Below are 25,427 nucleotides of genomic sequence, written 5' to 3'. Positions count from 1 at the left end.
TTCTATTTAAACTATATTTACAGATGCTTAAATCACTGGATTCAGTATGTGACTGATATAGTAAAGTTTGCATATAAGGTCCAAAACCTAAGATTCCAGTGAAAATTGCTTATTATTAATATTATTATTATTTTCAACATTCTTCTCAGCAACAGTAGGCTAAATCCAGTCAACAATTTGAGGCTCAAAAATGAACAAAAATGTTCTTTACTTACTTACTAATATGCAATTAGACTTAAGTTTAAACTTTTTAAAGAGAGCAACACGGCTGTGAATATTAAATCAACATTTACTGTGCAAATAGCATCCTTTTAACACCACTGGTGTGAGAACCTCATAAATGATAGTTTTAAGGAGAAAGCTGTTTAGGGTCTCGGAGAAGTAATTTTGTAAAACTATAAACAATTTAATATAATTAAAGGATCGATTAAAGATCCACTCCATGGTTGCTAGCAATTCTTGAAGACGCGGGGCAAATGAGAGTTCAAGCAGAAAAAACTGCACTTAATGTAATGGTACATGCAGCTGGGCAGCAAGCACGTGCACACATAAACATCAAAGGAGGCTTGAGCACCTGGCCTTTTTCTCCCTTGAGAGAAAGTGGCCTTTTTTTTTAATGACTATATGTATTATGTGTGCATATGTGTGTTTCTGTTTGCGCACAACTTTCCCTGTCAAACAAATAAAAAATCAAAATGTTGAGACTCTGTTGAGTTCCAATGCCTTTCTCCCCTCGGCGTCTCCACGCAGCACAGCAGTGTAGCACACACTAATCGGCATATCACATGACAGACAGGCAGAGAGCCGAGAAGTGAAGCCCTCCCTCCCTTTCCAGTTGTGTTTGTCTTGGTGTGGAGGTGAGTGGTGATGAACAAAAGACTAAGCTACCTGTGCCTCGAATTTACAGCTAATTATCCATATTAATTTGTCTTGCTAACATCCATGAGCTACCATGTAATAAGTTAGCTAAAGTTTAGCTAAGGCAATATATCATGGGCATATAGGCTAACTTAATGGAAAGATTCAAGCTGAATACAGTAAAATTAATAACGTCATCAGAATCACCACACTGATATGCAAATCAGGCGTTAAGTAATTAAAATGCGCTAATTTGCGTATACATTTGATACAAGACATTCCAGATGAATAGGATAAACTAAACAACTAAAGCATATCACCACAGAACTTTTCCAGTTATTAGTTAATGACTTACATCAAGATTATTTTTCCTTTAAGCGTTATGTTTAAATATGCAGATAGCTTGTTTTGGTTAATTTAAAAGAAATCTACAGTAGCCAACAGACAAGGTTAATGGGCTTAAAACAAACACCTTAATGTGTATTTTGGAAATTTCCATTAGAGCAAAAGAAGACATGGAAGCAAGAATAGACCAAAATCTCAAAGCTGAACAGTACATGAAGTGTCCTGCCTTAAACAATAACTTCATAATTTTGATCTCAGGCTCCTCATCTAATAGCTATCCATTCTATTAGTACTGTATGTTGTATACTGATAGATCTTACCAACCCTCCCTCAAATGTGAAACAAAGTTCTCATTACCATTAGTGTGTGTGTGTGTGTGTGTGTGTGTGTGTGTGTGTGTGTGTGTGTGTGTGTGTGTGTGTGTGTGTGTGGTACAGTAAGTGTAATTAGGCTATAACATATAATTAGGCTATTTTGTAGCCATATGATGAAAAATAAAAACAACATGAAACAATTGGGTGAGTGTGAGAGAATTAACACAAATTGGTAAGTCACAGTTGTGTTTTTAAAGTTTTGTTTAGAAAAATAAAAAAATAAAATAAATATGAGAAGTGCCCTTTTTCCATTTGAGCCCCTGCTCCTCAAATTGTCTGTGCACGTCTCTGCTGGGCAGTACTCCTTTAAATACGCACGAGGAATATGAAAATATGACGTGACGTCAGGCGTTGTCTTTAAATATTGATCTCGAGCGCTTGACTGCCGCAAAGCCGCTCTTGAGAACTTTAGAAAGACACAAACATGAGCTGAGCGGCGATAAGGCGAGCGCTGCGCGGCTTCGCGTTGGAAACTTGGGAGCAAAATGTGCCTTTTAGATCTGGAATATGAGATTTCCAAAACGGATTAGATTTAGTAGGATGCTGTGTCACATCACCGGGTCAAACTAGAGGATTACTTTAAATATATTCAACACTACATCAGCACAGAATCAAGTGCGTTGCTGAGGTGATCTGAAAGTGACGCGACGCGACGCTGGAACTAAAGGGCAGTGGAATTACGATTGTTTTTGCTGATTTGGAAACTTTGCGTTATTGATACCTGCTCTTCTCAGACTTTCTGTCATCGTATGTGTCCGGTAGGGAATATTAACTATCCTTTTCCCGAATGAGATGTAAGTTCGCGCCGTCGGAGTTGATGGGGAGAACGAGACAGCCATCAAACCTCACAGAGAAACTTGCGGAGAAAAACATGCCGTCTTTTCATCCATGGAGACATGGCATATAGGTTCCTGTCCAGCCGAATCGTGCCACCCTCAAACAGATTAAGCAGAAGATTTATTTTCATATTCACTATCTCTTTGTCTTTCATGTATCTATGCTACAGCATCCTCTTCTGCTCCGGTACAATCATGCCTAACCAGAGATTGGAGGAGCACCGCTGCGTCCGTCTGAAGAACATGGGGAGTAAAAAACTTTTACAGAAGTCACATTATTGCACTATATCAGCGAAAGCGAGAGTCATCTCGGACGAGACGAGGGCTGTGGGTCTCTTAAACCTTACTGGCAACCAAAGCAAACATTCAGCCTTTCAGAAAACACAAGATGTGCTAGATCACAAGCAGAGTAATAACAGTAATTCGCCAAAATACGGGAATAAGAAGTTGCCCAATGCACTTATAGTTGGCGTTAAGAAAGGAGGCACCAGGGCGGTGCTGGAGTTCATCCGGATCCATCCAGATGTTCGAGCTCTTGGGACCGAACCACATTTCTTTGATAGAAACTATGACAAAGGATTGGACTGGTACAGGTAGGTTTCTTAGCAATATATTATGGATTCAGAATTTCATTAGGCAATATAAAATCCACCACTGCATCATTTATAGAATAAAACCTTGAACATTGTCTCTATAAAAGTGACACAATACCACACAAGTGCTATTGTACTGAAAATTGGTCATCACAGACTCATGCGTATATTCAGTGCCATCACACAACTGTAAGAAATATGTTAATAATAATAATGAAATTAATATTGATAAACATGCATTTCAGACAGATATTTACCTGATAGTTTGTGTGTTTCTTTTTCAACACTGAAAATAGTTCCTAAAGAAGTCAAAGAATCATCTTTATGTGTCAAAGCAACACACAGACTAAAAGCCTGAAAGGACAGATAATATGAGTGGCAAAGATTTACCTTTGCTGCACAAAAGATTTTCTAATCACCACTCCAGCTCCACTTTGGGTTTTACATTGTGTTATTAGTCAAGGAAACCTCATCATCGAGCATGCAATAAATAAATAAATGAAAAAAAAAAAAAAACTACAATAACAACTCAATGTAATTTTTCCTAAACCCACTCCTTGCTCCAGGCAAAAATCACATTGTCTTCAATAATGTTTGCAAGAGAGAAAAAAAAAAAAACATAATTTTTCCACCTTTTAAAAACCTGCTCAAGGCAAACTCTATTCCCTCCTCCACTTTCACTTCAAACCACTCTCATATACTCTGGTCTGGAATGAACACAGACAAACTGAATTATACATTTTAAAATTTGACAGTGCTCATTTAGAGCATTCTTGAAATGCAGATTGGCCAAACAAATTACTCAACAAAATATGTTGGTATTTCACAAAGATATAGTACTCAGTTCAAACTATTTGTGTGGCAGTACTGCAGTTAAATTGTTGGGAAGCTAAGATCCAATTCAATAATAATCAAAATAATTAAATCATATGGATTCAAGAGCCACTCAAACTGATTTTAGGTAAATTGCATTTTTCAAAATTGGGTCTAATGGGTAAAATGTCATAAAGGTAATATCAGCAGGGTGCAAAAATGATGAAAACTGCCTTTTTGCGGTGACAGTAAGTCAAGAGCTGAAAACTCGAACTGCTGACAAGGAGATGTTAGCAGTAAGTCATACTGAGAGAGCAGGAATGATGGTGTTTTGGCCAGAGACCCAGAGCGGAATGACACAGAGTGATTGCAGTGTTCGGTTTCAGGGGAAAAATATGCAGATAAAGGCCAATGGATCTCTTTCAAGAGTAAACCTTCCATAAAGCCTGCCAAGGAAAGGCATGGATCATATTGATCAGTGGGCAGATTAGAATCAACTCCTTCCTTCCTTCTTCCCTTTCTACTGATGGGCTGCCATTCAAATACCCATTGGGGAGCCGTTTGACTGTACGAGAAGTCTGTGTCGATTCTGTGTGGCGTGTAGTAGGGCCGTGAAGTAGGGGTCTCTGGGAGACAATATCATCCCTCCCTCTTCCAGCACGGCGTCTGCCTGCAGCTCAGCTTCAGTAATTACACACACACACACACACACACACACACACATCCCAGCTCAGACAGGACAGAGAGTGAAAGAGAGGACTCCCTGTGGGCCATGTCCAAATGTGAGGGGGAAAATCCATAGAAGCCAACAGTACATACCTGTGTGAGAGCAGCCCTTTAGCCATTAGCAGGTGTTGCGTGTTGTTCAGTCTGCTCGTAGTCTGGAAACCACAATAAAACACACTTCCCCTCTGTTTGTGTTCGTTTAGGGGCAACTCCACTCACCCACAGCCTACTGTGCTTAAATCAAGCGGATGTGTTTGTGAGATGTGTGGATCGATGCTAGTCCCTTGTATTTGGACGTGGGGAGAAAAAAATGAGGAGGAAAAAAAGATGTAAAGAGCTAGGATAAAGGAGAGATGAAAAGTAATTGCGTGGCGCAGTATGACTGCTAAACAAACAAATGCCCACAAACAAGCTATTAATAATAGATGTTCTTCTGTAAACTACAGCAAGATGAACCCATTATACAGTAGTTCTTGATGCTGGGAACAGTTTGCGTATGGCTGTGCTGGTAATTAAGTCATAAAGCATAAGATGCTTTGATATAGGGTAGATTACTTACAAATTGTAGTCCATTACTGATTACAGATTACATGATGAAGAATGCAGTTAATAATGTAATCTTGGTTACTTGTTTTATGTTATGTATTCTGACTACTTTTTAGATTACTTTTTTTTAAAACCAAACTTGTTTTAACACCATATTGAAATAAAAAAGTAAAGAGATAATCCAATTTTTTTTTTATTTCAACATCATAAAATGTATTAAACATTACATTACACCTGGGATTCCCAAACTATGCTTAATGTAAAAACTGCAGTGGGTTTGTGAGTTGATAAAAAAAACCTATTAATTAATGAAATCATAATAATGTAAAATAAACTAAACACTAAAAATACAAATATGTAAATATTTCTGTGACCAGTATCCAACATCAGAGAACTGTAAAAATGAAAACAGTGATATTACATGCCAGGGTTTGTAATTTTTTGCCCAGACTTCCAGAATCAATGATTACTGAAGGTCACTGGATGATGATGATGACATCAGTGTTTCACAGCTATACAGCACCACTAACTTGCATAATTATTTGTTTCATAAATGATCTAATAGCTTGAGAGTTGCTTTTTCCCCTCAAATTCATAACCATGGTTTGTGAATATAGTCAAAGCTGAATTGTTTGATACACAGTATAAAAAGTAAAAGGGAAAAAATAATAATTAGGAAGAATCAGTGTGTAATGTGTAATCATGTTATCCATAAATATTAACTGTAATCTGATTATGAGAATTAAAAAATGTAATATATTCTGATTACAAGTACTTATTTTTTGGAATCTGATTACCTAATCCAGATGTAATGTAATCAGTGTAATCAGTTACTACCCAGCTTTATAATTATACACAAACACACACACACACACACACACACACACACAAAACAACATGCCTGTAAAATGTGCACACATAACACGTAAATACTCAGATTCTCTTATTCTCACACTAAGAAACTCATCAATACTCTTTGTGGATAGGTTAATTAAAATGCCACAGAGGCCAAGACATTGAAACAGTCCCCCTAATCCTTACTGAAAGCTTACTGAAAATTTTATTTTAGCAACTGACATCTTGCAATAAGAGAGGACCAATAAAGGCGGCAATAAAGGGCAGAAGTAATGAGAAAGATGAATTGGCTGATTAAGTCAAAAGTTCCTTATAAAGCCCTTTAATAATGTGTTTTAGGATCTTGTTTTTAATTTTACTTCAATCTTTGTCTTGGCAAGGCCCATTCATTAAATTCACATGGCGTTGTTGAGATTACCCCTGGGTTTTTACTAGAAGTTGTCCTAGATGGAGCAAAAGCAACAATGTCCTTGCTTGAAATAATAAGATCTCTGGAATATATAGCTAAAAAATAATAATAATAATAAAAGTGCAAGGTTTCTGGACAATTTCGTTAATTGTTTTGCGAGTTGTGTATGCTCTACCACTCCTCCGAAGCGTACGAGAGGGATGCAATACATATGCGGCGATGCTCATTACTTTATTTTTAGAATGGACAAGGATTCTTATGGCCTCATTTGTTGTAGGCGATTCTGTTTTCCCATTACGAGTCGACACTCGTCAGCTTGCTGATATAGGTATCATATTCCAGCGATTCATCAAATCGAACAAATATTCTGCACTACACACCATCTTGACTTAAAAGGGCATCTAAATTCTATTGATTTTACTACACTTGGAAGTTCTTCAAGTAGATTCCCTAAGAAGTCCTCAGATTGTACGAGACATCTTTTAACATTTGCTAGAGCTATGAAATTCCTCCCGGTCCTCCATTAATTGGCTCGAAGGGGAAAGGAGCAGCAAAACACAACAGTCAGAAAGGTTGATGAGGACAGAAAGTTGGACAGAGCTTATTTAACTGGGAAATCCGCACATTCCTCCATGCACACAAGAGAGCTTTCTATTCCCCTGCACCACTAGTGGGGATTGCTAATCCCAGCATGGTTCAGAGAGATGTAGAATTTCCTGTAGCATTAATTACCTACACAATTCAGTCTTGGATGTGCCCCAGCAGGAAACAGCAAGCTACCGAAATGGTTTGATTTGGTGATTTTAGTGTAAATTACTCATTAGACATGAGTGCCACTAGCAAGAGCCCAGAGTAAATAGGAGCTACTCTGAGACAGTGTTTCTACCAATGGGAGTCCATTATGGGACTGACTGGATTAAGGATGAATGTTGAATGCTCCGAGTCACTCTAGAGACAAACCGCAGAACTGCGGCGGAGCTGAAGGTGAGAGCTCAGATTCACTTAGAATACTTGAAGAGAAGCAGTCTTCATATATTATCATACATTATGGGTTTCACTGGCCCTCTGCTGTGCAAATTAAATCGTGCATATACTGGGCCTATAAAGTGCATTCACCCCTTCACACATTTTGTTACTTTTGTAAAAGTAAAAAAAAATATATCTATCTATCTATCTATCTATCTCTCTCTCTCTCTCTCTCTCTCTCTCTCTCTCTCTATATCTATATATATATATATATATATATACATATATATATATACATATATATATATATATATATACAAATTTAAAAAAAAAACTAAATGCATACTTTTTGCATTTAATAAACACCATGCCCTTGCTTTTACACATGTAAATTATAAAAAAAACAAAACATAAATGCGTTCTTCATGCATTTAATACATTTCATGACCTTGGTTTTACATATGTAAGTTACAAAAAAAGAGAACTAAATGCATACTTCATATATTTAATAAAATTCAAGCCCTTGCTTTTACGCATGTAAATTACCCCTGAAGTTTTCTTTATACATATTAACATGATCTGCGATCACCAGCGCGGCTGAGGTGTTTCATGTGCAGTGAAAATAAACCTGTGGGAGGGAGAATACTCTCCAATGTAGTACATTTCCGGGAAACGGGTGCATCGTAAAGACCAAGGACACACTTCATAAACCTGCCTCATATAGTGAGAAGAAATCCTTTGTTGGAAAGATATGTCTCTTGAACCTTTAACACCACACGTGTTTGGTGATAACCTAACATTGCACATAAGAACACGTTCCTGACAGTGAAGCACTGGGAGAAGTTTTTTTTTGTGGATGCTTCGCAGTTCACAAAGACAGGGGAAATGAATGGCTCTGTAGAAAAAAAAAATAGAGAGGAAAACGTGCTGCAGTCTGCTGAAGTACTGAGACTTGGAAGATGATTAATCTTCAGGACAATGACCCAAAAATATAGCAAAAAATATAATAGTCGCATTGAAGTGGAGAGAAAAGTTCATGCTCTAAAGTGGCCCAAATCAAAGTCTCTCCAGATTAATTATATGCATAGGAAAAATGACTTGTTATTCATCTACAGTCCCCATCAAACTTGGAGCATCAGCAGTTTTGTTAAGGTTAACAGTTATGTTCTGCATAACCTATCTCGACCGAAGAAAACAACAGCTGGAGTTAGGGAGTGGAATACTAATGTATCATATTACTGTCTATTTTGTAATTTGTAGAACAGTAAAATGTTTGGATTTTACCCTTTGACATCATAGAGCACTCTGTATCGATGTGGGGGGGGAAAAAATCCAAGAGATTTTATAGTGCATATATGGGCACCAGCTATAGATATCATTTTTCACTTTTTTTCAGGCTCCACTGCGTAAATATAACCATTCCCCATTTTAAAATCAATTCACAAGCCAATGCATATTCACAAGCGCATCTTGTGGGAGAAGATGGCGGTGGGAGATGGTGTGCAGTGAAGTTATTTGTCGCTACAGGATGCCATTTTAGTCATGACTTCTTTGGGAATGGCTCCAGTGTCTGCCATTGTACACATCATCTATGACCATTACCCTTCAGTAGCTGCATCAAGAAAAAAAAAAATGAAAACAGTATGTACATAGAATATGTTATTTAAGGCCTCTATTTTCATGCAGTTGGACAAGTCATTAACGTGACAATTTGCAATGAAATTTTGTTTAGATCACACTTTGCTTGCGCTTTAACGAATCACGTATGAGATGAAAAACAGGTATTCTGCATTGCGTTCAGGTGTCCTCCTAGCCATTTGCATTTTTGCCACATACTGCGTAAGCCTGCTTCTCATTATTCCATGGTAATGTTCCCATTATATCCTGCAGCTTTGCAATGAACCCTTTAAAGCAGGAGAGAAAAATAGCTCTGAGGTGGCAAGTAAACTGAATACGAAGTTACACCCGGCTGGCATGCCATGACACAAACATACATAGCTGGATGTCTATTTGAATACATAACACTCTGGATGCAACCCAACAATGTATTACAGTAATTTGAAACACTGACACAATTAACTACTAAAATTCCCCAGAGAATGTGCAGTTAGCTGGCCTCGGATTTGGGAGGCCATGCATTTTCTTTGTGGGTGGATCAGAACCATTCCCTGTTGGACAATGAAAGCTTTGGCTCTCCTCACTTTTCACTTCTACGACCTTCTGAAGCGAGCAGTACTCTGTCTGTGGCTTTGAAATGAACGATAGCATATTGTGTTTTGACAATGCAACTGATACAAGACTGAAGTTAATTGGGATAATGAAGAAACAGCAGTATAAGACTCATCAAATTTTGTAATCACTGATATAATGAGAAGGATTAAAAAAAAAAAAAAAAAACATCCTACACAGTTCTTAACTTTGTGATATTTGAAGCAATTAACATTTACTGAGGTGCTTGTTTTACTTAGTATGATTGAAGCTACAACAATAATTTAATTAGACATATGCTGTGTCCCAAATGTGGCATAATAACTATCTAGTGTATAAACTTTAAAAATTTAGCAATTGCAACAGTAGGGTTCAGTAATTTAAATTCTTCATAGGGAAACTGATTTTTAACAATACTGCATAAATCTTTAAAGACAGAGCTCTTATGAGCTCTGATGTTGTTAATCAATTGTATATGCTTTTGATAAACCAATCTGTTTACATTAATTCAACTTATTTTTAAAAAATAACTGTATTTAACAGTGGAATTTCTGGTGAAAAACTACATTACCCATGATACAGAAAATTCCACCAATCGGTCACAAAGCACCCCAAAAAGCTACTCACTTCCATGAACACCACAAATGACATTATCGAGTCAGTAAAATATATTGATTATATAGATACAACCAGCAACTTTAAATCATAGCTTTATATATCTCTGTTGTTTTTAATTCCATGTTGTCATTGGCAATGCATCGTGGGATTGTAGTTCTTTCTTTTCCCTCTTTCCCTCAATTTTCAGATACTTTTTCACTCCAAATCAAAGTGTAATGTTGAGATTCTCTTTGTAGTTGGTTGGTTTGGTTCATGCTTATGACACTTTATCAAAGACTTTATTTTTTAAACCCCCTTATGGGAAAATTTGGACTTCTGGAACCATCACTGCTGAAAAAGTAGGCGGGCACTAATACATTTGATTTGGTTATGCAACATCAGAGTCTGATAGCCCCTCCCCCTCCACTAATTAAGGACAACTGCAACAGTGAAGCACATGTAATTTTCAGTATGAACACACTACTCACTATTTATACTACAAACAGCATAGAATACTGCGCAAGTATGCAAATTGGGAAGCACCTATAGATACAGGTATGATGATCGTATTTGATATACCTGTGATGTTGTGCATCGCACCTTGAAATATGAGCGTTGGACCACCATGCTCTGAACTGAAGCCAGAATCCAGGAGACATCAGCTCTTTGAGCTCTCCTCCTCCTCTCAGGGACGTATCTGAAGTAAATGAGACCAAAAATACTGTGGCACTGCTGAGGCGCAAAAGATGTTTCAGTTCCAACACAAATGAGTTTGGAGATTGACAAGTCTGGGACCTTTCATCTTTTTATAGTCTCTGTTGAGGAGCTCTTTGAGCAACTACACATGAAGTCTGCCGACGCACTGCTCTGAATCAAAATATACCGTTTCCCGGTGAGGTGTATGGTAAAGTTAATTTATCATCGTGCGGCGGCCTTGCAGTCTATTTCAGGCTAGTCGATGGTCTAATTGCTCACATTCTTTCTGTTCAGATCAATAATACCAACAGATTGTTTTTGTTTAATTTTACATGTTGCAGTCACAGATAAGACATAGCATGATGAATCTATGAGGGCAAGTGAGTCATTTGTAAATGCACATTGAACATGTTGTGTTGACAAATGTCTAGCAGAGCTTTAGCATGTATAAATCATTCATTAAAAACGATGGGCTAAGATGAATGTGTGGCTAAAATGATAACACATTTTTAAGGTGTCATATTGAAGGAGTTATAATTCATTCAAGTGCTGGTTTTAGTCACATTACTACTGCCAGCACTGTTCCCCTCCACCCACAGTGTGATGTATGTGCTAATGGTTCATGGTTAACTCTTACTAGACTTTCTCTGAGGCGAGTTCCTGTTGCTGACTGGTCATTAATGGTCTGACATCCTCCCTGAAGAAAATCTGAGCAGCTGAAATATTCAAGATCCGTATTACAGTGGTGGCAGAATTAAGCCATTCGCTTTTGCCAGGCCTGGAAGTGTACTGAAATTAGACATACATCTGTGAGTTTATATAACTTTATTATTGCACATGGAGATGCAACTGGTAATCAGTTAATTATGGTAAGCTACATAAATGCTTTCAATTAACTTCTCCCTGGCAGTGAGACAGAGCATGGCATTGTGTCCTAACAGGACATGATGTAAAAAAAAAAATCATGGTATCTTTTCCATGTTAAACAGAGATTTTGGCCTTAACTTGCCATGATGGCAATACACCACAAGCGATGAGATTCTATATTTGGAATGGTTTCTATTTCTGCAACGTGGCAGCTGACAGCTCAATCATTAATTTAGGTGCTCATGTGTTTTGTTCAATATTAAAATAGTTGAATTTCAGTTAGATATATATTTTTTTTGCGTGGCTTTAATAGTCATAATGAAATGATGATGGATATTTTATCTCAGATCAGTTCTTTATAATTTTCCACTTTTTTTTTTTTTTTTTTAAACGTACACTTGGCCATACATAAAGAAAATAAAGAAAACTGCACAAATAAAAGAAAGGAAATATGGAGTTCCAGGGCTCAGATGTTAACAGTTGGGATCCCCAACCACCCCCCCCCCCCCCCCCACCCAAAAAAAAAAAATAATAAACTCCCTTAACAAACAAAACCCAGCCCTTATATTACTGGGACTGTACCATTAGCAAATGACAAAGGGGTCACCCACACAAAAATACATTCAAATGATTTAACTACCGCATTTAGAACAACATAAATAAAATTAATACCATCCATAAATCATATTCACTTATACACTACAACAAATCATGTACATGAAGAACAACATATTCTGTCTCTGCTCGTTGTTACACCTTGCATTCACCAGCATGCACTCCAGCGAATAGAAAATAATGCTACCTGCATCCTTTAGCACGCAAAAAGAAGACAACATAAACTACCTAACTTAGAGCATACATATTTAGACAAATAAACAAAACATACAAAAATAATTAATTGGCTGGTGCTATGCAACTTTGTCGACTCTGCGTTTGAGTTTACCTTGAAAAGAAATTATGTACAGGGTCAATACAGTGAATCTTCTGTGGAAGAACTACATAATGACAAATTTTCCAATTTAGTGGTGCTACATTTTTGAAAAATATTTGAGTTTCGTTTGAGACACTTAAGCTAGTTAACTAGATGTCTGTGTGTAAAATTATACATTCCATTTATTTTTCCACATATCTATGTGAAATGGACCTGCTTTATGCCTGATCACTTCTGAATTTAGCCTCAATGGCTACCACAACTTCAGGTGTTGTGCAGTGTTTGAAAATCTTGAGGGAAATTAAGCACAAAATTAAATATTTTTTTGCTCAAAAAATGCACGTCCTAAAACTATCCCCTTCTTAACAATATAAAAATGTAATATTTAATAGGTATGTAGTAACTTTACAGGTAACGATATTCAGTTACAATATACTTTTATTTTGATGTTTTTAAAAACATTTTAATAGCCAATAATGAAAAAAAAATCTTCAGGAAGTGTTAGGTAAACTACAGATCAAAGCAATATCGATATGATACACCTTCAGGCACAATATATTATTACACTACAGTTTGTTGTGACTGATAGATATAGCAGACTATAAATCAAATATGTCAGATATGGGAACCTTGCATGTCATTGAGATTTTCGTGAAAATATGTAGAATGTACAGTAGAGTCCACTTTTTTGATGGACACGTATTCAGATTACAAAGTTTGCACACATTTCTGCTAATTTCTTTATTGTTTCTACTATTTCATATAAACCTGCATCTAAACAGCATATAAAAAACAATCCAACTGTGATTGGCTGCTGTCTTCCCATTTAAGTAGGCAGTTCTTGGCCAGAAAAAGCTGTAAACTGAGTTGATCCGGTTTTGAAAAGTCTGGCTTTGCAAGACTTATGAACTACCCACTTCTAAATCTTTCCAACAACACCTTTCAACAATGTTTGGGCTTAATGTGTTGGATGCCATGCAAATGCTCTGTTGAAAACATTTATGTAATTAAACAAAAAAGAAAAAAAAAAGTGCCATAAGAAACAAACTGATAGTACCCAGGCACAGGATATTGTTATAACTGGGATGGGCTCATTAAGAGTGTCAGCGATGACAAGCATTTGAACTGAGACAGGAAATGAGGCTCGCTGTGAGCGTATGTCCCTGCAGCTTTGTCATGGTGATTGATGCTTTTCATTTGAAATACCAGTCAGATCAGCACTTGCACCAACATGATTGTGCAATCCTCTGTCCTGCCATAAAGCACTTTAATTAGTACAATGAGGCTTAGATTAATTAGAAAGAAATGGAAGCATAACTGCCCAGTTAATAATCGCATATGTAGGTTTAAGCAAGGCTTCAGCTAATGCAATACTGCAGAGCCTCTGAGCATACATTATCTAAATATGAACAGGTTAAGTTTAATACCCGTGGATTGAGTCATTATATTTCTATAGCAGGAGTAGAGGAAAACAAACCTCAGGACACCGTCACACATAAATCTACCCTGCAAAAGAGGGAAGTACAAACAGCTTCACACATTAAATCCTTGGATTTTTTTTATTATGTATAGAATTGTTAGACAGGTCAGACGTGCTGAAGTGCAGGAAAGCATCAAGCACAGTGCAGAAGAAAACAGACTTTATTCCCAGCCCTGCTCAGACAGCATCAGAAGGGGCGTTTAGTATATCATATTGACTGAACATTCACAACTGACCTTTTCATCAGTCGTTGGTAGACATTTCTAAGGATCAAAATGGTGGACTTACAAGTTCCAATTTGAAGTGAAGGTTCAGGAATACAAAATTAAAAGAAAACGGCATAAAACAGCAATCAAAGCGCAGTGTCGACTGTACTCTAGCTGTGCTGCATTCCCCAGTCTGTCTGAAGTTCTGGAAAAATCCTCATGAGGTTGCATCAGAACAGTGTAGAATGATAACGGCTTTATATATATGAAAAAAAAGGGCGCTGCAAAGTCAGTCAAAGTCACATTCCTGATGTTTCACAGATAACCTAAACAGGCATTTGCAAGTCAAACTATTACAAAAAGAGACAAAGAATGATAGATTAATGTGAGGGCTGCTTGTAGAAGAATGAAAGTAGAATCTAGACGCTATCTACAGAATCTATAGTAGTTGCTATAGGCCCTATACAGTCTCTCTTCACAGTTGAACTTCTTTCACTTTCCAGTCATTAAAATAATTTATGCTGGTTGTATTAGGTATCATCATATAGTGTATAAAGAGAAAGAGATGATCTAAATGCATCTTGTCAGTTGTGGAGCCATTTATAGGTGACAATGGAATGCTGCCTTACCAGTCTATTTGTACTTACTGACTGATTCTAAAACGTAAACACAACATGTATGCATAGATTTAGACACATAAAATATATTCAGTTGCATTCCATTTTATATAGATATTTTTGAGCCAATAACACCATGTGTGTCCTAAAACTAACCACTTTTCAATAATACAACAATGTAATAGGTAATAGGTATAAAGCAACACAGGTGAAAATATTCTGTTATAATACACTATTATTTTGATATTTTGTAAACCATTATATCCATTAGGAATTAGGAAAATGCATTCAATAAATTTGACAGCATCAAATTTATAATAAATTTGACAGCAAATTTGAGATAAATTTTCATCTCACTGACTAAACAATAAAATTAATAAAATTAATTAAATGAAACTAAAAGGACTCACAAATATATATCTCCAAAGGTGTTAATATGTAAAAAAAAAAGTTTAATGCTGTCCATACAGTTATGTATATTTTAGTGTCTGTGCAAATATATGAAACTATCACAGCCATGTCAAGCGCAAAATGGATTATGATATGCTTTTTGGGGTGTTAAATAATGGTGCAAATACCATTAATCTGACTAGCACAAACCTCAGTAAATCACGTTGCATGATTTATTTAAATACTCTTCTGCCATAAATTTTGTGTCTAAAAGGGAAACTCCTACAAATGCATATGCTGTGCGGCCAGCTACAAAACCTTTTAATTGCTAATCAGGATGAAATTCTCCAATTGCCCCAAGAAGAATGAGATTAGAATGTTTCTAAAAGGTCTTCTGCATCCTGTGCGCTGCCGTCTATTAGACAAACACACTGCAATGTGTGGAACACAAAGGTGCGGCGCAGAAGAATGTCATCTCAGCGTGCAGGTTGGCCAGAAGCCTTTTTTAATCAGAATCAATGACCTCGGTAGGAACGGCACATTGGTTTGCACTTAGCACGGCATGCAGACTCGTCAGATTTTTTTGTCTGAAGTTGTGTTTTTTTGCATTTATCGTCCAGCTCACAATGTGGCCCTAGAACAGAGATGCCTGGGCTGACAAAAGAGCCTGCAGGAGACTTTTAATTTGAGAGGATAACTTTAGGTTGGTGGTATTAATATGACACTAGCTGATGCAATTCACAGGGCTTGTTCTCCAGAGCTCTCACGACCTTGTCAGCAGATCCCAGACATATCTCTGAAAACTTCTCTTCAGCAGAAAAGACAACAGGAATACATCGTGCTCTGGCAGACAATTAACAGCACTGTAACTTTCAGATGTAATATCAGACCTTTGCCTGATGTCACTTCTCATTTCTCTGAGGTGGTGGATCTGTTGGCAGTAAGTAGTGACTAAGCCCCCTGATGAATTAGAATGTCAATCTGCATTAAAAGTGAAAGCCAGTGATATCAGGATATCCTCCATCATGTAGACCCGTGTCTACAGATAGTGTGATCTAATAAACGCAGGGCTTGGAAAGATAGTTGAAGTAAATGTTACGATGGAAATGTTCCCCTAGGAATGTTCGGTTTCAAACTGGCGGTAATTGTTTTATGTCTTACTTGTTTATGACAGAAATTCAATTAGGAATTAATTCTCTTTAATTCTGCAAGAGACTGACTTCAAAGTTATTTCAATAGGAAAAGATAAAAATGTTTCCTTTGCTGCACCACGATAAGCTTATTAATTATGTAATTGCAGAGGAATTATGCCAGTGATTAAAATGTTTACATTTTTGGCATGCTTGCTGTTGCTATTAAAATCGGTCCTATTACAGGGTAATTTCAGGACTCTATGTACACACTTTACTTTCAGATTGTTTTTTTATTCTTATGCTAAGTAGTGTGAAAAACAATGGGCAAAGGTTGGTTAATGTCTTGTTTTCCGTACAACGATGTAGCTCACTGCTTAGTGTGATGCATCGTTAGAGAAATTAACCAGCTAATCATGACTGATTTCTGAAACCGTAGCAACTTCGTTTTTTGAACTTTGTTGACCAGAACTTTTGTTAATGATGTCACACAGGTTTGAGTAATTAATTATCTCAATATCAATTGAAAAATGAAATCAAATTCTTATAAATAACAAACATGACAGAAGAGTTTTAATTCTCTTGAAATCTAAAAGGTATAAAATGAAATTTGTGTTGTCATGCATTTAAGCAACCACGATAGCTTGCTTATTTAAAATCCATGTCATACTAACTAGAAACTAACCACAAAAGCAAATTCAAACCACATAAGTTTGCAATGCTGTTTGTGAATATTCATTGGAACTATAGTAGAGTGACTCTTTTTCATGAACATGTCCTGGCCGAGATTTCTAAATTGCTAAAAATGTCTGGGTTTAGGTTTGTTTTCCTTTATACATGCTCTCTACTATCTTCATACATTACATGCATGTTTGCATTGACCGTTCTCTCTAGATTACATCTTTTCACATGCCACGATTGGTTAATTATGCACAATTCCTGCACGCTACTGGTCAAACTACTTTGCAGCCATTACCTTAAAGGACACCTATTATGCAAAATCCACTTTTGCATGGTGTTTATACATAAATGTGTGTTGGTAGTGTGTGAACACAACCACCCTACAATGAAAAAACCCACTCCTCATTTTTTATGCAGCTCATTTGCATTTAAAGTGATACACTCCAAAACACACCACAAAAAATGACATTTTCCAGCTGTCATAATCAATGATCTGTTGGGTATTTGGGGCTGAAATTTCACAGACACATTCCGGGGACACCCAAGATCAATATTACATCTTGTAAAAAGGGGCATAATAGGTGACCTTTAAACAAGGGTTGACATGTCTGGGAAAAAGAGAACATACTGTATGGTCACCCAACTATAGCTTCAGGAAACACTAAATTGTTTAATCATTCATGATTTTGGAAAACACACCCATAGTTTCAACTACACCATCTGATTTTGAAGCAACCTATTCAGATTAAATTTCTGCAAGCAACATTTATAAGTGATAATTATAGTATAGCAGATTTATTATAGTGCTCTTAAAAGTGCCATTTTCTTGTCGCAGCTCAGCTTAGTTTAAGACTTATGACTCCATCATCCAATCAGCATTATCATGACCTAATTTTCTTGTGAGTAATTAGTCACGTCACATTTTGGCTCAGGTGATTGGCTCAAAAACAGTTAAGGCATCCAGAACTATGATAGAATATTTCAAATCATGTACTTCTGGGTAGACCTGTGCCAGCTGACTAACTACCATTGTGATGAATGACAATACTAAAAGTCAGCTTTCTTCTGGTATTATTTAGAGCTCCTTAAATGAAATATTAATATTTTAATTAAAAGTGAAAATTAAGCAAAGCTCTAACAATCCTCTGCTTCCACTGCATTTCACTATCTTTTCTGGTTACCATCTAGTTTAGTTTCTGCATTAGCCACAAAATCAAAGCTTTCAAAATATGTTTTACAAAGTGGCAGGAACTTTTTTTCACGTATGGCTACTTCACTGGCTAGTCTTCACTGTGGACCCAGCAGTATGCTTCTGTGCACCACTTTGCAATTAGCACCTCTCTATTCCAGCTTTCAGCTAACTTATCCTTCACTCTTCTCACTAAATGAATTTTCTTCTAAAAGACCAGACTCTTATGTAAGCAACAGAGCACCTGCCAGCCCCCATCTCAAGACAGCAGATGAGAGGAACATCAGTGATGTGATAACAGACAGACTGGCAAATTCATGCCATCTTTTGATTCTTGAAAATGCAATGAATTAAAGAACTGCGAGTACAGAGGTAGGCGATGGTGCAAACACAAAATAAATTGGAGCATGGGTTGAAGCCTTTCTTTTAATAAATTTTCTGTATAAGAGGACACACAGTTCTAAGGAAATGTCTTTTCTGTGCAATTTAATAATAATTTCACACAAATATTCACATAATAAAAATCAGTATTCACTGAGGAAAATTATAGTGCACTTCATTTGAGTTGTATAAAGCATAAATTCTCCCTTAGCGATGCATGAAATATTAGAGTTTGCAAGGAAAACGAAGTCTGGTGTTACAACTTCAATAAGAGAGACTTTTTTTTTTTTTTTTTTTTTTTTTTTTTTAGTGCATTTTTGATGGATGTCTGGAAAGAAATACAAGTTTGATTATGTAACTGAAGTATGCATTGCATCAGTATGAGGCTGTGATTGGTGCTCGGCATTCAAACACACAGTAAAGTTGTTTAGTGGTTGAAGCTCCATTGCACCGTATGCAAGATTAATGGCTGCCTCTGGCCCTGAACCGCTAAGGCTAACAGAGACACCCTGGCCAGCTACGCACCATTTATAAATCAAGCTAAATGGATCAATATTTTCAGGACTGTGGAGGTAAAGTATCGCAACTCCTGCTTTAGGAAAGCCCATTATGAATCTGGGATGAGTCACAACTGGTGGAAACTCGAGGTTATTCTCTGACCCCTGTGTTCCATACAATAAAGACGGTCAATATAATTTCCATCTTTATTACAGTCTTTCGCTATAAGATTAAAATTCGTAAGCCCTCACTAATCCTGTCTTATAGCTGTAATTCTCAATTTAATGGATGAATGCTGATGTAATCACATAAAAAGTTCATTTATAGCTTGGTTTAATACTGTCTTGGAAGAAAAATATGAGGGATTTGTAAATGTAGCGAATATCTCATTCATTAAGTAATGTTGATACCTTACAAGTTTACTTGATCAATCATATAGCAAAATACATTAGCGGGGAGCATTTGTACTAGACATTTAACATACCGTATATGACTAATTTATAGGTTTTGTGATTTTCTGCCATTTATTGCCAGTTTTATTCATAGAGTGAAAAGGCAAGAAATAGAATTGAAAAATCCAAGGTGTTGTACCATTATGGTGGCTGAACAAATTTACAGGATTAGATAACCAAACCAATCCAATCTGGCTTTGCATGACACTGACCATTAACTTTCTCTGTCAACTCAGGCTTGATCCTGAGTCTATGAGTGAGTGCACATGAAAGTGTGACATCAGGAGTGAACAGCCTATTGCATACAGCCTTGAAATTGTGATTCACTTCTCAAGAGAGAATCAGTGTGATTTTATCATGTAGTGCCCTTTAATTTGGAGCAAGAAAGAAAATGTGGGAGTGACTGTGTCAGTGATGTGTCATTATACTCAAAGCTAATTGGTCAAATTTTGGTTTGAGATCTCTAAACCAGAACATAACCTCTCCTGGAGCAGGTTAGCCGTGGAAGATTTAAGTTATTATGGTAATGAACAGTGCTAAAAGTCAAACCACTTTCATGGGGCCTAAAACCTAGAATTGGTGCAAGCTAAACTGAAACTTACCTGGCAAGCCAGCTAAACCAGCTTCATGGTATAGGCCCCTCGAAATTCATGAAGTAATAGAAGTAGTGACGGATCGTTTCTTATATTGTGACCTTCATCCAAGTAAATTATTGAAATAGAAAAGAAATGTTGGGAAGAAACTTTGTTAGAGGCCAGTTTGAATTAAGACTTGCAGTTGCTTTAAGAAATGGATGGGGTTTATACTGATGACATGATTGGAATCCACCATACTTCATACTTGGAGTCCAGCATACTATACCAGAGAGAAGTCTACCGTTTTTCCAGAAGATAAGTGATGTGTCATTTTGAACAAATCTTTAATATTACTTGGGAACATTGAGTCGTCTAAGCGAGGGATTCATTCATTTTGTGTTGACCGCGCATGAACAACATCATACTGGTTCTTTACAGGAAACAGAAAGGATTAGTTCACCCCTCGAGTCTTTGGGTCTGAGTTGTTTGTTCTTTTGTCAGCAGCATTGGATTCAGAAATTAATGATTCCAATTTTCCTTACAAACACATGCACAGTCAGTTTTTAACAGTCTCGTGATGCATTTCTAGTTTCAAATTGTCAATTTTTATTTCTTACAATTTATACTTTTGTGAATTTCTGTCATGTTCATGTAATGTCTGTTTTAGGGTTTTGTTCCATGTTCTTGTTTTCATGTCTTTTATTTTGTAGTTTGATACTGTTTGTGTCATGCTTCCCTTGCCCTCTTGTCGTCATGCTATTGGTTCCTCTTGTTCATTGTGTCATGTTCTCATTGGTTGTCTTAGTCATGTGTCTTGTTTCCCATTGGTTTGTTCTTGTCATGTAACCCTTTTCATTCTCTATAAGTAGCCTTGTCATTGCCTTGTTCCCTGTCGTGTATTAACGTATGTACCTGTCGTTGGTGAGTCTAGTCTGGTTTAGTCAAGTCTGTGTTTATGTTTGGATTTTGGATTGCACCTTGTAAATAAACTGCACTTGGGTTGATCTACGCTCGCCTTCAGTGGACTCTTTACAGTTCATTAATGCTTTAAACATTATCTGTATGATGGGGGAAATCACTGTGATAAAGCAAAAATGCCTACATATAATAACAGCATGCAGTAAAGAAATGTTTGTGTTTGTTACTAAATGGGCACATGACAAAAGAACGGACGACTTGAACCCAAAGACTCGAGAGGTGAACTAATTAATTCTGTTCTTTGTACAGACTGCATAGCTTCAGCTTACAGGGATATGACAAGACAAAAGTATGAATTACTCATATTGGCAGGGGAGGGGAACTAACAGTTGTATAGCCTCAATGAACTAATTGTTTCTGTTTCTCATAATTTGGCCTTGGTTGCATTATAGTATATTTCCATTAAATTGAGTCCGTAAAATGATCCAAACTTTCCATCACTACAGAACATCCAGTTATGATATATGTATTAAAAATTACAAGCTTGAAAAAATAAAAAGTAAAAATGAAATGTATGCATGAATAACAGTAGCATGCATATAAAAAGGGGCAAATTACCATTTAATTCTGTCTTTAAAAGTTCTGTTAGCGATATTAGCCATTCTGCTAACTTGCGCCACTAAATTATACTGCCTTCTCCAAAAAAAAAAAAAAGTTGCCAATTTAGTGAAGGTTTTTTTTTTTTTCCACTAGATTTAGTGACTTTTCGGACCCCTTTAGAGTTTTTTTTTTCCAAAAAAGCACATAGCAACAAATCTAGCGGCTTCTTGGACAAACCTTATTTCGTTTCTGAGACTCGTCTGTACTGCTTGCTTTCCCAGCGAGCACACATCTTTCTCTCTGCGTCTGATCTGTTCAGCGAGCAGCAGAGAGCAGCGCTTTCAGTTAAAACCGATATTCTGTTGCTTCTCTAATTTTACATGCAAATACAGCACAGCCATTGTCTTTATCTTATGTGTATTGATTTCATCAGACGACGACTCGATTATAAATCATGATTTCTGTGTGGCTTAACATATTGGAAGAGAGAGCTGGTTATGTAGTCTTAATTGACCGCGTTTCAGTCACTATTTCATATTCATCCCATTGTCTGACAACAGAAACAGTAAAATATATAAATAAAAACAGATTTATTGATAATAGGCAATATGATGCAGTGACGTTCTGAATATGCTAATTAGCATATGATGTAATCTAGCAACTTTTCAAGCTGGCTTTAGCTACTTTCCATTGAAAGAAGGTGGCAACACAGAACCGCATTCTGCATAGACATGTTAGCACACCACATGTCAGCGAAGCCAAACACTCAAAATGACTTCTGACTGGCTAAATAGTAACATCCTGCATTCAGATAGCAGTTTTCCTGCCTAGGGCTGTCGCAGAAAGGAGTGTGATTTCTCAAGACACCTGTTTCAGTGATATCTGTCGGGTAAGAGGGAAGTTTTCTGCGTGACATTCCATAAAAATTGCTTACGGCACCGTTAATACGTTCGCTCCTTTAAAGAGGTTGACGGGGCAGCTGCTAGCTGCTAGAACTGTGACCGAGAGGATATCACCTTGTGTAGTTCATCAGTAAAAAAGTCAGAACAACTCTAAAGTTGGACTCGATGCTTTCGAAAAAGAAACTTGCGAAAATAATGACCTATTTCGTATGTCCCAGATTTGCCCAAGCCTTTCTCTCTATTGTGCATCTGTAATGCAGGTGATGGTGATTTATGAGCGGGAGTAAAGGATGTGCCTGAGATTTGATAATTTCCCCATACCCTTCAGCATCACACTCACCCAGGAGATAAGAGACTAGAAATATTGCCGGCGAGTATTAAAACCTCATGTGTGCGCTCTGATTATTTTGTCACTTGCTGTAACTGAATTCCTATTTGTCATGCTGCAGTCTACACTAAAGTGAGGGGTGACCACGTTCCACAAGCTATCTCGCTTTTTCCTCTCAAGGCTGTGAAAAGAAAATGCCAGGGTTGCTTATATAGTTTCCTCAAATAAATATAATGCATTTTTTACACTCTCTGAGGAAATGCGAGTGGTGTTTTCCTGTGGAAAACTCACAGTGGTTAGCTACCATGGCTGCTAAGGTACTATGGGTGAGTGGTTTTTAGCATGTTGCTAAGCGATTGCTAGGTTATTGCAAGACGGTTGCTTACTCAAGTCAAATGTGTGGTTCCTACTTCCTATAGAATATTGTCCTGGTTTTATTTGCCAAATGTCAGACTGCTCGGAAAAGCAATAGCACACCCCAACAATTTGATGCATCATTCATGTCTGTAGGGACATGAATGGGGAGTCGCATGCTGAATTTTAATACTTGGGTTCTTGCTTTTTACTTTTGCTAAGTTTGAGCATAATAGCTGTTACTGTTATTACAACTTCAATAAATGCATGGCTGCAAAAAAAAAAAAAAAAAGGAAGAAAAAATAGATTTTATTGATTTAATTGAAATTTTTAAAGTTGTATTATACGGCAATGTTATTTTGATGGGTTCTGTTGACAATGTTGACCATTACATTAACTTAAAACTGTAATTTAAACAGATTTCTTTGTTTATATGTATTTTAACAAGGACATCTTGAAGTGTAACCCATATTTTATGATGCAAATTATTACATTCCTCTAGCTCAATTTATTATGATGGTAGGACATAATTTCAGTTTTTTTTTTTTTCCGTAATAAAAGAATAAAAGATTTAATAATAAAAGATTTTGTCATAGTAAAAAATTGGTTTCTTTCAAAGGTTTGATTCCCATGAACTAAATTTAGAGCTTGAACACAAAGCAGGTAGCTTTGGACAAAAGCATCTAGCAGATGTTAAGATGAATATTTCTAAATATTTCCTTCAGGGTAGCAATTGATATTTATTTTATTTATTTATACTTTCTCTCCTTTTTTAATATCCTTATCTTATGACTTTGAGCAGATCTTAGGTTTTATTGTAAATAGTTCTTTTAAAATGTGTTAAATAAAAAAATTAAATTAAAGTTGCTCTTGAGAAATGCATTTTTACATTTTAGATTTTTATATTTATAATATATATATTTATTAAACAGCCTGTTTTTGCTCTCATATTTACCAAGAGTGCCAGTGTTAATGTTGGTGGCTTACATGAAAAATAAAACGATATTATAAATTCATTTGGATGAATATTTCTGTTTGTCTTTTCACAGGGGCCTTATGCCGCGGACACTAGACAGTCAGATCACCATGGAGAAAACACCAAGTTACTTTGTGACCCGGGAGGCGCCGCGACGCATCTCAAACATGTCTCGTGAAACAAAGCTGATCGTAGTAGTGCGGAACCCAGTCACGAGGGCGATCTCTGACTACACACAGACCCTGTCGAAGAAGCCTGACATCCCTTCTTTTGAGGAACTAGCTTTCAAGAACAGGAGTCAAGGCATGGTGGACACCTCCTGGAATGCCATCCGCATAGGCATGTACATCCTCCACCTGGAGAACTGGCTGCAGTACTTCCGTCTATCGCAGATCCATTTTGTCAGCGGGGAGCGGCTCATCACGGATCCGGCTGGAGAGCTGGGCCGTGTGCAGGATTTCCTGGGGCTCAAACGCATCATCACGGACAAGCACTTCTACTTCAACCGAACAAAAGGCTTCCCGTGCCTGAAGAAGCCGGAAAGCAGCAGCCAGCCCCGCTGCCTGGGCAAGTCCAAGGGCAGAACTCACGTTCAGATTGACCAGGAAGTCATTGAGCAGCTTAGAGAATTTTATAGGCCATTCAATGTGAAATTTTATGAAATGGTGGGACATGACTTCAGATGGGACTGAGGAGGAGGACCCTGATGAAATCAACCTCGCTTTTCTGATGATGAACACATTTTCATTGGATAGTTCGCCTAAAAATTCTATCATCATTTACTCACCCGAAAATTGTTGCAAACCTGTATGCCCGTTTTTCTTCTGTAGAACATAAAAGAAGATATTTAGAAGAATGTGCAGTCTGCTCAATTTCCAGTAAATCATATGGACTAATATTATAATACTTTTATGGAGTTTTTGCAGCCTTCAGTCTATTATACTGTATATACACTATCCTTCAACAATTTGGGGTCAGTAATTAATACAAACTGGACAAAATATCATAATTCCCACAAAAATATTAATCAGCACTACTGTTTTCAACATTGATAATATGAAATTTTTCTTGAGCAAAACCGTGGAATACAAAAGCAGTCATAAGTAGCACGGGTATATTTTTTAGCAATA

The 25,427-nt window shown here is 36.9% G+C and overlaps 1 protein-coding gene across 1 annotated transcript; it reads left to right on the top strand.

Annotated features, from left to right (window-relative positions):
- Window positions 1-1,959: 1,959 nt before the first annotated feature.
- Window positions 1,960-25,427, top strand: LOC109087956 (heparan sulfate glucosamine 3-O-sulfotransferase 2-like). Its single transcript, XM_042720060.1, has 2 exons — window positions 1,960-3,006; window positions 24,371-25,427. The coding sequence occupies exons 1-2, from the start codon at window positions 2,474-2,476 to the stop codon at window positions 24,987-24,989; spliced, it is 1,152 nt and encodes a 383-aa protein (XP_042575994.1). The 5' UTR covers window positions 1,960-2,473; the 3' UTR covers window positions 24,990-25,427.

This window comes from Cyprinus carpio, chromosome B3 (genome assembly GCF_018340385.1).
Source record: "Cyprinus carpio isolate SPL01 chromosome B3, ASM1834038v1, whole genome shotgun sequence".
Taxonomy (NCBI): Eukaryota; Metazoa; Chordata; class Actinopteri; order Cypriniformes; family Cyprinidae; genus Cyprinus; species Cyprinus carpio.
The sequence above is the reverse complement of the archived record's forward strand: the minus strand, read 5'-3'. Positions and strand labels throughout refer to the sequence as shown.